The sequence below is a fragment of the Ochlerotatus camptorhynchus genome, unplaced genomic scaffold (genome assembly GCF_037179485.1).
Source record: "Ochlerotatus camptorhynchus isolate MF236.1 unplaced genomic scaffold, CSIRO-AGI_Acam_v1.1 ptg000240l, whole genome shotgun sequence".
Lineage (NCBI taxonomy): Eukaryota > Metazoa > Arthropoda > Insecta > Diptera > Culicidae > Ochlerotatus > Ochlerotatus camptorhynchus.
Window position 1 is genome coordinate 1,602,673 of NW_027040730.1, and position 14,619 is coordinate 1,617,291.

The window sequence follows — 14,619 nt, forward strand, 5'->3', positions numbered from 1 at the left end:
AATAATAATAACATTTAAGGTAGCTCTATTGTTCTGACTTCAACTGTATCTCTAGGCATGCATCTCACGACAGCAAATCAAAATTTTTCCTGCATCTTAGCTAAAGTCGTTTCTTTTGGACTTTGTCCTTGATAATATTGAGGAATCAGTCTTACAAGTACTGCTGCCATTCGTATCTAGTTGTTTGTGCGGATCTGGATGTTCTGCCTCTTTGAAAATCGAAACGAAAGAGTCTACTATACTAAATGTCGAAGATGACATGCGGTGTACTTTGTCAGACAGCTACAAAGATTAATTCACTAGCTGAAGGTGCTCAAACGTATGGTTTTTATTGACTTTTAATTTGTTTTCCTTGATTTGTTATCCGTGCTGAGCACCAATGCTACCGATGCCAGGGAGGCAGCTCACATACCTGGACCCTACCTATCAACCCATCAAATAATGAACCGGGGACCAACGGCTTTACTTCCCTTCCGAAGGAAGGCTTGGTCAGAGATGTTATGCTTCAGAACATCCCGGCGGCGCCGACTGGGATTGAACCCAGGCCTGCTGGAGTGAGATGACTTTTAACTTAAAAACGTATCAGAGATTTTCACATAGCGCATCGTAAATAAAGAATACTTTGAAAATGCAATTTAGTATTCAATAGACTCTAGTATTTTTACGACAGTGTATATAAATATGTATTGTAAAGCGTGATAGTCTAATTGGTCTTATATTTAAACATTTTCATCCGTATTCATCATATTAAAAATTTAGTTTAAGATGCAAAAAATTGTTTTAGAAAGAAATGCTAGAGTAAAAGACGTTCAATATAGTCTAAAATTATCGAAACCATAAAAAAAGCAATTGCTTAAAAACAAGAGTATTTTAATTGTATTTCAATAGTTACTATGCTGAAGAATACATATATATAAGCGAACGAAGAAGCTTCATTAAGTACTGACTATTTAATGGTAAATTTATAAACATGAGACTAACCGATAATTTGGAGGGTATTGAATAAAAAAAGGTTGAAAACCACTGCTCTAAATTAAGCAGATATAAGTTAAATAAGTTGAATTCAATGGTTTTTAGCGTATGCAGCTCCATTCTGCCGTATGCTTTAAGAGATTTGAATCGTGGTGTTGCGACGAAGTAACAATTGATGCCAAATAACTCGAATTTGAGCCATTATTCATCATGGGGAACATGATAAATAATGGTTCAAATTCGAGTTATTCGGCATCAATAGCTGCTGTTTGATGCACTGAATTTGAAAATGCAGAAAATGATAAATTACCATAGCGGTTTTTACGTCACTATGTCGTCAGAAATGTACGACTTGAACAAGCACCGATTAAGAATTTCTCCGTCGCTGACATCAATTGAGATGCACAGCTTAACAGCTTTTTTCACATTTCTCATGAGCTTTCCCAGGAAATGGCTTGTAATTTCATTACACAAGTGCACTCAAGGAACGTAATGTTTTAATGGAGCCCTATATTTTATCACCATTATCGTTGATGCAATCAAATAAATCGATGAAAATTAGTTCTACGCTACTATAAGAGCGACAAAATCGATCGACCTACATATACGCCCAATGGTGAAAAAGGCTTTTTTCCATCCATGCAAACAGCAGTAGTTTTATTTCCTCTAATAGCAATTGTTGACTCACCTGTCTGGAAAGGGAACTGGCGACATCGATGGTTGCCTGGGAGTCAGCTTCGATTTCTTGCAAAAAAGTTTCCCAAGCATGGAATAGGTTCGACTGGCAAGCAGGTCTGGAAAATAGATGTACATAAAACCTTAGTAGGGGAAGACGGGAAAATATGTGCATATTGTTGTGAAAGCCCACAATCCAATCCATTTTTCTGTGAATCATATTTATACGGGCAAAACTTTGATTGAATTTTCTCTGCTGTCCTCGGCTTTCACAGTAGATCTACAAATCAAACTTTTGCCAACAGTAGAAGCAGTTAATGTATGCAGGTACACAAAACCCTTCTGCTTTACCGAACAAGCTACTGACCTTTCTTTCCGTAGTTCACCGTTTCGTTTCCTATAGCCTGAAACCAGAGCTTGCAGTGCTTCGGCATGCTGCTCGTAAAGTTGTGCTAAGTTTTCTGTGAAGTCTGAAACTAGAAAAGTTTGAAAGAAGGGTTGTAAATTAAATCAAGAGATGAGTTTTCAAAATAACTTCTTAAAAACAATTTTAAACAAAAACAACATAAACGCTCTCTTGAGATAATTTAAGTCTTGATGATAACTTCTAGTCCAGTGTTCACTCGGCTGTCGACAAAAGCAGGCCACTCTCGATGTGTGCTACGCGATCGTCTGTTTTCTCGGCAGCAACCATTGTGTGGTCCTCCTCATTGTTCTTCATCAGCAGTTCTTTCGGTCGATGCGTCGTCGACTTTGGAAAGCAACCGTTTCGTGATGAGTGTGTGAGTGCTGACCACGTTTTGCGTCCATTGCTGCAATGGACGCGCTCTGACCCTCGTTGGCGTACAACAATTTGCCATACAATGAAACTACTGGAAGCGGCTCCAGTTCTGATGGAGGAGGCTTTTTGAATAGCGGAAGATAAAGTGTTTATTGTGTTGTACCTTTTGACTATAGTTTTAAGATGTATTGTATAGTGACCAAGAATCCTCGGCTCTGTAAAGTTAATTCGGTTGAGCCTTATCAAATAAATTAATTAAAAAAAAAAAAAGATAACTTCTAGTTGATCAAATTGTTTCAAATAATACTTATTGCTATTATTGCATTTTATTAGAGCTGGGACTCGGATTATCCGGATATTTTTAGTTTTCAATTTTATTAAATTTTGGAAATTAACAGATCTGCCATTCCACATCAGGTCACATGGGCACATACAAATAAACTTTTTGACAAATATTTAGAACAGTAAAAAGAAAACTGTTAGAGGGAGAGTAAATTTGAAATTCCACTATCCGTATATCGGGATAATTACTATCCGCCTGATAGCCATCTCAACGGTTTCTCAATTTATATTATTTCAATATTGGGGACTAGAAAGCATGATATTCTGTTTACTGAATATCAAATCAACGATATTTCATTTGTCTGAAAGTAATTTTATTGAAAAAAAAACTGAAGGGTCCGGATAGTTGAAGTCCCACCTCTAATTTGTACAGCCTTCATGGATGAAAACAGAGGGGTTCCTCTGTTTTCCATCAAGGGAAAAATTAACTGATATAGGGGACGACGGGGTAAGCTTATAGTAAAGTTTATCTAAAACTGTATAACATCTCCGCGATAAATCAAGTGAATATTGATCTTTAGAGTACTTTCCCATGGATGTTCAAGAAGTTTCCTTTCATTTGACGATGATGTATTACGAACCAAAAGAAGTCTAAACAATGCGAGAAAAAAATCATGTGGGGTAAGACGACCACATGAAATGTCACATAATCCTGGTCATATGTATAAAGGGAGCTACGATCAAAATTTGGTTGACTTAAACTTTACGTAGGGGAATTTACGTATTCTCGTCAATCTAAGCAGCGTCCGAAATACTATTAGCGATTTCTCAGCGTCACACACATACATGACAGGTTTGTTTGTTGACATTTAGCTGCTGCTTGCTGTTCTACCAATTCCAATCGACAGAATTGATCAAAACGGGTTGAACATGTTTTTACAACGCTCCAAACTTCTCAGGTGAGAGTGACTATTGTCGGCAGTCTCTTTTTCTTCGGCACCCTTTCCATTTGAACTGCGTGTTAACCAGCTGTTCTATTATCGGCAACTCGAAATCAGCCGTATTTTGTAGTATGTATATTTCATTTAAAGAAAAATATGGTATAACAGGAATTCACAGTCGTAAAAATGTAATCAGATTGATTATGAAAAGGTAAGGAATCGGCTTAATACATTCAGCGAAGAGTTTTGATGGGAAAATACAGTGAAATAAACGTTTCAATTTCGGTTGCCGAAAACAGTCAATGGGTGCCGAAGCCATAATTTACCCTACTTCTTTTAATCGAGCACCCCTTATTTTGTGAATGTGTGGGTGCAGAATGATGCCTTTATTTTGATATTGACATTTGCTCTTCAGTTATCAAAATGGCGTCCAAGCAAGAAGAGCAACGCATCCAAATTGTGCATGCGCATCGCGAAAATGCGAACTACTCTCACGCCGACTTAGCGAAATCGTTAAAAATGACCAAATTAACTGTCACCAACGTAATAAAAGTATTCGGGTAACGTTTGTCGACAGCCAGGAAGCCTGAGTTGGGGAAAAATCGAAATCGATATCGTAAAAACGACAAAAAGGGTGGCTAGTGGTTTCAAGCGGAACCCCAATCTCTCCATCCGATACGTTGCAAACAAGCTGGGAGTGTCGTCTACAACCGTACATCGAACTAAAAAACAAGCCGTCGACTTATAAGAAGGTCGCGACGATAAACAAAACACGATCCCGGAAGCTGTACACAACGATGCTGACGAAGTTCGATTGCATGGTAAAGGACGACGAAACCTACGTCGACTTCAAATAGCTTCCTGGGAAGGAGATTTATACGGCGACATTGGCAGACATTTTCAAGCATATGGAAATGTCGAAGTTCACTATGAAATATCTGGTTTGGCAGGCTACCTGTAACGGTGGCTTTAAAAGCGACTTTTTCATAACAACCGGGGCAGTCAACCAGGAAATTTACGTGAACAAAAGTCTGGAAAAACATCTGCTGCCTTTCCTGAAGCAACACGTTTGCTCCTGCCAATACGGAAAAAATGCCATGGAATGGTATGCCACCTACAAAGTGCAGAACAAGAACCTGCATAAGTCCAAAAACTGTTGGAAGCGAGAAGCAGTTTATGGCAAACTAGCGTTCTGCGGCGAACAAAGTGGACGAGGTGACTACTGAATTTGATGGCAGGAGTTAAACAAAAGGCCCGGCAATTCGGATTCGGAAGCTTAATATTTTTTTTTCTTCATTTTATACTAATTGAATTAAAAAAAGAAAAAAATAATTTGATTTTTGAAATAAAACATTTACTCAATTTACACGCATTCCACCAATTTTTGATCGTAACATCCTTTAGAATGTTACTATCTTCGGCAAAGTTTTACAGTGTATCCAGGCCGATAGGTTAGAGAACAGTAGTTCAGAATTTTCTCACAATTTGGCACTTATGTGCAACTCAATTTCCTGTATAAAATATACCTTGAGATCTTGACTATACAGGAAGTTTCCGTTTTCAGGAAAGTTGTTAAGCTCACCAAGGTATTTTAAATTGTGGGAAGGTTAGTTCAGAATTCTCTCATTACGCGGTCTTAGCGTGCATGTGGACTTCACGTTGATGTCCTGATCATCTAAGAAGATGTCCGATGCTTAAATTTCCCTTAAATAAAAAAAATAAGATCTAAAAAGTTGGTGTCTTCGGAAAATTTGGCAGATTAGGTCAGCATTTTCTCAATACACGGCACTTTTGTATGTTTATCATCAGGAACGCCTGACCAACTTTATAAAGGACGAAAACTTTCTAGATGGTCCAGGTTTTCGAGATATAGTTCACATTCATACTTGCAGCGTAGTGAGAATATTGTGCACTAATTTGTCTACCATCCAAAAAGCGTTGATCACTTGAACAAATTTGCCGAAAACAACAACTTCACTGATGGTCCAGATAACTAGATATAGCTTATAGGTACAGGATGTTCACATGTAAACATATTTTTATTATTATCCCTAAATTATAATTTCTATCCCATAGTGCATTACTGAATGCTTTTAGCATCTATATTGCAGCTCCTTTTCTTACTGCTGTGTAATGGAGGCTATAGACTTATTTTTTTTTTCTATTTTTTTTTCTAATTCATCATTACACAACCCTGCTGATCATTAAAACAAACTGATTAAATACATTATCAATGGAAGTACTATAGATCACATCATGTAGTTGTAAACCGTAAAAAGTAAATAGATCAGATGAAGAAGTAATACCACATAATCAATGTGTTGTACCGTAATCCGGAGCCTAAAAGATGAACAGGGTGGAATTATACGAAATTTTAAGAAATATTATTGAAATTCTTTTACCAATATTGCTCCACGAATAACTGATAACACTGCTATATTTACAATTTAAATGCGGCAGTATCGTAAATCATCTAGTATGTGTTGTTTCTTGTGTACCAGTACTGATTTCATATCGTAATAATCGTAGAAATATAATCAAACAAATATAAGATGAAGTGATGTGATTAAATTGCCCTATGATTACCGTCCTTAATTTATGGATACAAAGGAAAAAATAAAACAAACATTCCTGATATCAACTTTTTCTGGAGTTCATCGCAATTCGATTCCTTTCGGCTATCTGGGTTATCGATTAAGCGTTTCGGCAAAGATTCAGTCTGCTGACTGACGAAATGTAATCAATCTCAGCCTGGTTGTCTAGTTCTGATTGACCAATATATATTTATGTTATATATCTATCCATACCCTATTGTAGAAGCTCTTTTATTTCTTGAATTCAGCAGGAAGAGAAAATACACCATGCGTAACTGGTGAAACGAGAAGGCAAGCGATAAAACCACTCAACCTCACCTGAAGTATTTACATCGTTAAATTTTAATGAAGCGTAAATGTTCGAGGTGCTATATTCAAATAAGGTAGAAAAGTGAAGAAAATTCTAACCATCAGCAGCACGACCGTATACGAATGGATGCATATTCGTCAAACGTATACAGATTATATTGTTCTGTATACCTGTTTGGCACATCCGTTTCGAGAGTTTGTTTTTCCCGGGGGAAATTTGTAGGTACGTACGTGCTCCTTTGTGACAAAAATACTCCCCGATTTTCCTGCCTGTTAGTACTTGAAGGATGTACTTCAAATTGGCACCCTTATCTTGAGGGTTGACAGCCAACTCCAAAACGATGTCTCTGTTAACGTAATTGACTGCATATTTGAGGTCAGGTCACGATCTTGGATTGGGTTCATGGTTCAAGGGAAGGCAGATTGTTGCAGTTGAATGACTTGATTGGAGGTGATTATTGAGGAAAAATAATTTAGTTTGAATCGCAGTTTTAGCCTAATTCCATGAGACACTAATTCATATACAATCTTAATGTTTGTTAACAGGGGAGGAATGAAGTGACATCGCAAATTTTTGGTTAATGTAGACATCCTCTTTGTACCGTATTTTTCAATGCCCAATGCCGGTCACAACTTATGCAGACCTGGCCAGTCTTAAAACGCTAGCAGGAAGAGAGCTCGATTCCTAGTTCGGTTGCATTTTAGTAAATAGTTGTAAAATTTCTCGACTTCCCTTGGCATTAATTATCACTTTAATATACGAACGCACAAAATGATATAAGCTTCAAAAGCTCTCAATTAACAACTGTATTAATGCTCTAAGAACACGAAGCTAAAAGCAAGTTAGCTTTATAAGTGAGATAAGTTGAGAGCAGGCACAACATTGCTGCTGGGCCGCATGATCTTTATAAGTAAAATCAAGTAAAAATAACATATTATTCCATGGTTAACTGATATGATGCTGTGTCATTAGGTCGAACGGTTATTAGATCGAATTTCGGTAAGTTATTTATCAGTTATTTATCAATACCGAAAAAATCTAAGTCACATGGATTGGTGTGAGAAAAGAACATGCAGCATTTAAAAGAAGAAAAAATAATGTGATGGCATATTTTATTCGTATGGCCAAAAATCACAAAACAAGTAAATCTAGAAATAGTATCTAGTCATGTTTGAAAGAAGGGAAAATACTTAGAAACTTTACATTTTAATTGCTTGCCTGTCTGAGATCTCTCAAAAAGTTTTCCAAGTCCGAATAGTCTGAACAAATATCTAATAAAACACTACGTCATATTTAGCAAGCTGGAAGTCATTCGGCCTGATGACTATTTGGCTTAATGACCAAGCGGCCTAATGACCATTAGGCCTAATAACCTAATGACCGGACACCAATTGAAACCACCTTTTCCATCTTCACTTGTATCTCATTCCTCTTGGATGACTGTCTGGTTTTTATTCATGACGCAAACTTCTGAACTTAAATTAATTCTCTCCGATCTGGAAAACAACTGCTGCAAACTTTCTCCGAACCCTAAATTATACGGACCTGATAAATGTCGTGGAATGTAGCCGCATACGGAATAATTCACAGCTTGATTTATGGTTATCTCTCGAGTTCCCGCTCATCGTCGAGATATTTTCTTTCCCGCCTATCTGTAGCGTGATATCAAGCCTCGGCTAAATGGAGAAAAAAATTGTACACGCAGGAAAAGCGTGAAGCAACGAAAAGCACTTTCATCTCTTGACTTGGTTAGACGGTGAAGCGCAGAATGGTGAACAGGAAAGGGCAAGCATGGTACAATGGAGCGGAATATGTTTTTCCACTTGTTGAGTGTTTACTTCCTGATAGTACAACCCGAATATAAAATGCGGCCTCCATGCCAGGCGGGCGGTATGGGTTACAAACCAGTTCCTCCTATTCAGTATGACCACGGTTGCGGATTTCGTGCTGCGCAAATCAGCACTGGTAGTTGTATTCCGAAGAGCTTTACAAAGTTTCTAGCTTGAAGTTCATTACTATGTAGGGTATGAATGTAGGGTACAGCGCTTCGTAGTTGTCTATTTCTATTACCGGCGTAATATTTGATAAATTGTAACAAATTGTTGAGATATTGATAAAAATGTAGCACTTCTTCTTGATCCCAAACTCGACCTAACGCATTGAAACGTCATTGAATTCACTTCGACCTATCGGATGAAGATAAAAACTGATTCGATCAGAGCGCTTCTTTTGTTTTAGAGAATAATGGGCGCAAAGATTATCACGCGTTCTTATTGACTTCGTTCGGTAGCTTTTGAGCTAAAATGTCTTACCAAACGCATAATTGACTTGATAAAACCGAAATCATGGATTTATTTGATGTTTTCTGCTTAATAGGCCCAAAATAGGCGATTAGGCCGGAGTAGTTCCTATCCTACTCTTCTCGAAAACAAAAGTGGCGAAGTGAATTCAATGGTATTTCTATGTGTTGTGACGAAATTTAAACTAGTATGACGAAATTGAAACTTGTATGACAAAATTTAAACTTGTATGACGGAATTAAAGTCAAGAAGTGATGTTAGATTTATGTATCTCAACATTTTTTTAGTATTTGTAAAATCTAGCGTTACGTATGGAAAGGTCGATCAATTTAGACGACATATTTGATAGGAAAAATCCTGTTTTTGAAGCGAGGTAAAAAGCGGGTTGTGCTTAGTATGACGGATATTAGATCTTAACCTTAAGTAAAGAAGAAATTTGTGCTATGTAATTTAACCAAGCTATGTTGTCAACCATGCAATATATCGTTTTCCTCCTACCTCTCGATCAAGCAATATTGCAGAGAGTGTTCATTGTGGTCGCAAGCGTTCTGTCTTTATTATTGATTGCATTCTGTATTTGGATTCACTGGTTATGATAGTCCGCATTGTTTTCGAGCACCCATCGATATTTATGGGCTAGCCTCCATCCAATTGAATAGATTATTGTATTGATAATGTGACGTTCGCCATTTTAACTTGCCGCTCTGTATTAATTTAGATTTGAATCATGGGGTACAAAAGTGCGGGGCAAATTGAAATGATTTAAATATATCGGAAAACAGATTTGTTACCGGATATTCCATACCATCACTCTAACTAGCTAAAATATGCTTACCTAGTGCACAAACCGGGATAAAATACACGAAATTTAACATTTATGAGAAGATTGAAGCGCCGTGAAAAAAATGAGTGTTGCGAATTTCATAACGTACGAAAATAAACAAAGCTGAGAGGCACGCTAAGCTATTTTTAACCATCCATTATGACATTCATAATATGTGTTTGGGTGTATAATATACTGGTAAAAAATATTCACAGTGATTATTTACTTTCAGTGATAGCTACGCCATCGGTTTCAACTTACCCCGCATTTCAACTAGCCCCGGAATATCTTATGTACAAATTCATTCAAAAAATATAGCTATCCCAAGCAAAAATGCAAGTTTTATCGAGGTTTAATAACCTATAGAAATATACGATCAAAAATTGACCCACGATTTGTATGAAAATTTCCCCCTCTATCGAATGGGAAGGTAACGAGAATGCCGTATTGTATTAATGGTTTTTTTCAACTCTTAATTTGTTCCAAATTCAAATCAATGAACATTCATGTTTAACCTAGAAGCTTAAACCGAAAAATGCATCCAGAGCCTTGCGCAAAGCATACATTCTGCAGAATCGAATCGATTGCCCCGCCGTTATGCAAGATATCGCCATAAATGTTAAGTCCAGAGCTCTATGGAAAATCAACCTCTACGTCAGACAAATTATGCGATGCATACAGCTATCGATGGCATTCATAGAACATTCAACAGAGTAGCATCAAAATTCGACTACTAGTGTGTTTACACTTTTATGGCCTAGGAGTTCAGTATTTTAAACAGGTTTTATTTACCTGCGTTTCAGAATAAAAATTGGCATCTCAAAACTAAAAACTTATGCAGATCGGACACGATTATCCGGAGTACCGATTTTTTTTCACTCCGGAATCACAAAAAAAAATCAAATCAACAATTAAGGAACGTAAAATTTATACTTTTTCTGTTATTTTATTTGTATGATGCAGAGGCGTAGCGATTTTCCCCTTCTGTTTGACTACAACAGCAGATGGTATGTTCCTTTGCAACTTTTGTCAAGGTGGTTGAGATTTGACTCGGAATATTGTCTCGGATTTTTTTTCCTCTGTTCGGGACCTAACACCACTGCGACTAGTAATTTGATCTATTGTAGTATATCCCGTGTCCTTAGTTTAGTGCATGTCTTATTACCTCATCACTATTGAGAAATGATGAAGTATTCGTTTTTTTTTTACAGAGTTGTCATTCTCGCATTTATCGCAAGGATCCGACTATAATTGAAAGGTTCCGCTATTTATACCCTTCGGAGTGTTGAAATACCCTCCAACGGCGCGCCCCTTTGTCAGTCAAAACTGGATTCCTTATCAACAAAATTAAGGAATGACAACGATAATGACCATGCATCAGAACCCTAGTCTTAACCACTTCAAACTAGGGAATAACGAATAGAAGATTAGGAATCACATAGATGAAGACTAACGAACTCATTTTTTTCCTTGTTTCAAGATCATCCTCGGTGGACAAAGCCGAGTCTTGTCACTATCGACAAGGCATAAAAAGTAACAAGAACTAAGATGTGTTCCTTGGATTACTGAAAAATCTTGTTCTCCTAGTTTGAAGCAGTCAGGACTAGGAATCGGTGGTAGATCTTACATCCCGTAACGTACCACAAAAAGGTGATCTACCCACGTTACGGGGCATTGTATCGGATACATCAATGTTAGCGAGCAATGACCCTGTATTTATGAACCCCCGAAAATATTGTAGATACTATTGACATGAAAATATTGATGGAAACATTAACTAAACTTCTGTCGTTTGGGGTGCACTAAACCTGTCCGATATGTTTTTCTTAAATTCTTCCACACCACATTCTGTGACTGTGGGTTACCACGGTCGACATAAAACCGGGCAAAAAAGGGAAATGCGAGAGCCCATAGATCACACAAGAACATATTTGTAAAAAAGTGATTAAACCAAATTATGTAGATCAAGACGAACGATACACAAAACCAGTAAATTGTGATCACCAGTTCACAATAATACAACCGAATAACTCTAATCACGTGTGTACCGCACATCAAAAACACACAATCAGCAACAAAAGACCGGAGCAAAACTGACACGCGACTGATCACGAGAAAAGTTACACTCGTAATCATAATCGTGAAAAAGTGCGCGTTCAGTACTTTAACCTTCCTAATGCACTAAGAATAATTTACACATTCCATGTCAAAAATGATCACAATGCACTAGGAATCATAAAAAATCAAAACAAACGAAACCCATTAATCAAACCCTGTAATCAGCAAAATTTTAATCAGATTTCTGTGTAAATTATCTGAATTATCGTAAAATACTTCGTGAATGTTGTTATCTTGCCGTGTACAGATTTACCTTTGTAGATAATTGACTGTTAATAATTTTAATCTAATATCTTTCTGTTTCGATGGTATGATCCACAAACAAAAATCGGCATAGATTGAGGCCAAAGATAATTACGTTTAAATATTAACGAAAGTTCTGTTGTTAACTGACATTAAAGATTCAGGAGTGCGACGACCAAACACTACTATATCGTTTTGATGATCTGGAAACTTCTACAGCTTCAACCCTTGTGAGTAGTGGTAATCAGTATGATACAATGCATTTAAATTTATAAGCACATTGTATTTATCTGACGTTATTACAATTGATTTTAAAATTGTAAACATTTTGGCTGGCATTATGACAAAAAATGTTACGTTCCATTTGTATATTGCCACACACCATTGGATCAATAAGAAGAAATCTGAGCTATGGACTTCAGGGTTTGATGAATGGTTTTCGGCTATTTTGTTTTATTAAAGCACAGAACTCACACTTTTCCACGATTTTCCTCCTAGCCAGACTAATGCCTAATGGCTAATTTTTGAAATTATGAATTGTAACATACGCGTACTAAAATCTGACAAATTTTCAACAATTAAAAAACAACAGTTAGATACACCTCAAACAAGTGTTGGCAAAATCATCAATCAAATGATATTTTTCTGTTTTCATACGCTCAAAATATCACGCGTGATATTGGAACAACATCAAGCTCCTTTGATATTGCGAGACTATTCAAAACATGTAAAAATGAAGCTGAGAATTGACTCGACACAAAAATTATTCTCAGGAAGAGATAGTATAGTTTGCTATCTCACTTTACTCTTCACCAATGCACAGTGGTACAGAATGCAGATTTAGCTGGAATGATATGTTTTGAGCCTGAAATTGAAACTTTAGACTAAAAGTCTCTTCTACAAAGTTGTTCCTTATAGTTAGGCCCTCATTTTTATGACAATGAGTTCTAGGGTGGTTCCTATTATCATTAAAATCAAAAATCTAACTTTTTTGTTTGAATAAATTAAGGTATACATTCTTCGGCAAAGTTATAGCTGAGCTAATTTCAAGCAACTTTGTTGAAAATAACTTTTTTGTATCTCTTAAATTGGCCGATTAAGAGCTATTTTCTTGAATTGAGTTAGGGTGGCTCTTAAAAAAACAGTTTTTTTGCTCTATTTTTCTTATTTCGAATTTCTCAGCAAAGGTGTCTTGAGATAACTTTTAGATATTAAAAAGGCGCAAATTTTTGCTGCACAAAGCTTGTCAATACCTTTCGCCGATCAAGAGTTATTGACGTTTGTATACTAAAAATATGCATTTTTCAAATGGTAATATCTCTGGTTGGGGCAAACAAAAAAAAAGTTTTTTTGCAGCATTTGAAAGGGCGTATGTTATTCTCAATAATATGAAAAAATTGGAGGTATGTTATTTTTTAAACTCGTATAAAATCAATTTGTATTTATTTATATTTTTTACTTTATTTGAGTATATCTTTTTTATTAGAAGAGATACAGGCAACAAATTCAGCTATAAAACATTCGTCTTTAAGAGTTTTAAAAGTCTCTAAAAGATAACTTTCATGAGAATTTTCAAATAAAAAAGTTATTGCTAAAAAACTATTTTTTCCAGGAACACCCTAAGTCAACTCCGAAAAATTACTCTAAAATGAGAACGTTAAGAGATAGAAAAAAATTTTCTTCGACAAAGTTGCTTGCAAGTGACTTAACTACAACTTTGTTCAACAACACATGTTTATATTTTGTAAAACAAAAAAGTTAGTTTTAAAAATTCCCTAATTTGAGGACCACCCTGACGTCTGCAAACACCAAAAGAAGGGAATTTTTAAGAACAAAAACTTCTTCGAAGACACTAAATGTCCAAATATTGAAACAAATGTACTACCTCATTTTATATAAATTTGTCATTAGAGTGGTCCTATGAAATCCATCTTTTGCCAATAACTTTTTTATTTGAAATTTATCATGAAAGTCATCTTCTAGAGACTTTTAAAACTCTTTAGGACGAATGTTTTATTGCTGAATTTGTTGCCTGTATCTCTTCTAATAAAAAAGATATACTCAAATAAAGTAAAAAATATGAATTAATTCAAATTGATTTTATACGAGTTTAAAAAATAACATACCTCCAATTTTTTCATATTATTGAGAATAACATACGCTCTTTCAAATGCTGCAAATAAACTTTTTTTTTGTTTGCCCCAACCAGAGATATTAACATTTGAAAAGTGTATATTTTTAGTATAAAAACGTCAATAACTCTTGATCGACGAAAGATATTGACAAGCTTTGTGAAGCAAAAATTTGCGCCTTTTTAATATCTAAAAGTTATCTCAAGACACATTTGCTGAGAAATTCGAAATAAGAAAAATAGAGCAAAAAAACTGTTTTTTTAAGAGCCACCCTAACTCAATTCAAGAAAATAGCTCTAAATCGGCCAATTTAAGAGATACAAAAAAGTTATTTTCAACAAAGTTGCTTGAAATTAGCTTAGCTATAACTTTGCCGAAGAATGTATACCTTAATTTATTCAAACAAAAAAGTTAGATTTTTGATTTTAATGATAATAGGAACCACCCT

The 14,619-nt window shown here is 35.9% G+C and overlaps 1 protein-coding gene across 8 annotated transcripts in view; it reads right to left on the reverse strand.

The window, feature by feature from the left end:
• The window catches only part of Stacl (Stac-like), a 242,013-nt gene that overhangs the window by 143,197 nt on the left and 84,197 nt on the right, over nt 1-14,619 (reverse strand). For all 8 annotated transcript variants that reach the window (XM_065225890.1, XM_065225891.1, XM_065225892.1 and 5 more), the window contains exons 5-6: nt 2,015-2,123; nt 1,661-1,766 (exon numbers count right to left, since the gene is read on the reverse strand). In XM_065225890.1, coding sequence (XP_065081962.1) covers nt 1,661-1,766; nt 2,015-2,123 — 215 coding nt within the window. The remainder of the gene's footprint in view (nt 1-1,660; nt 1,767-2,014; nt 2,124-14,619) is intronic.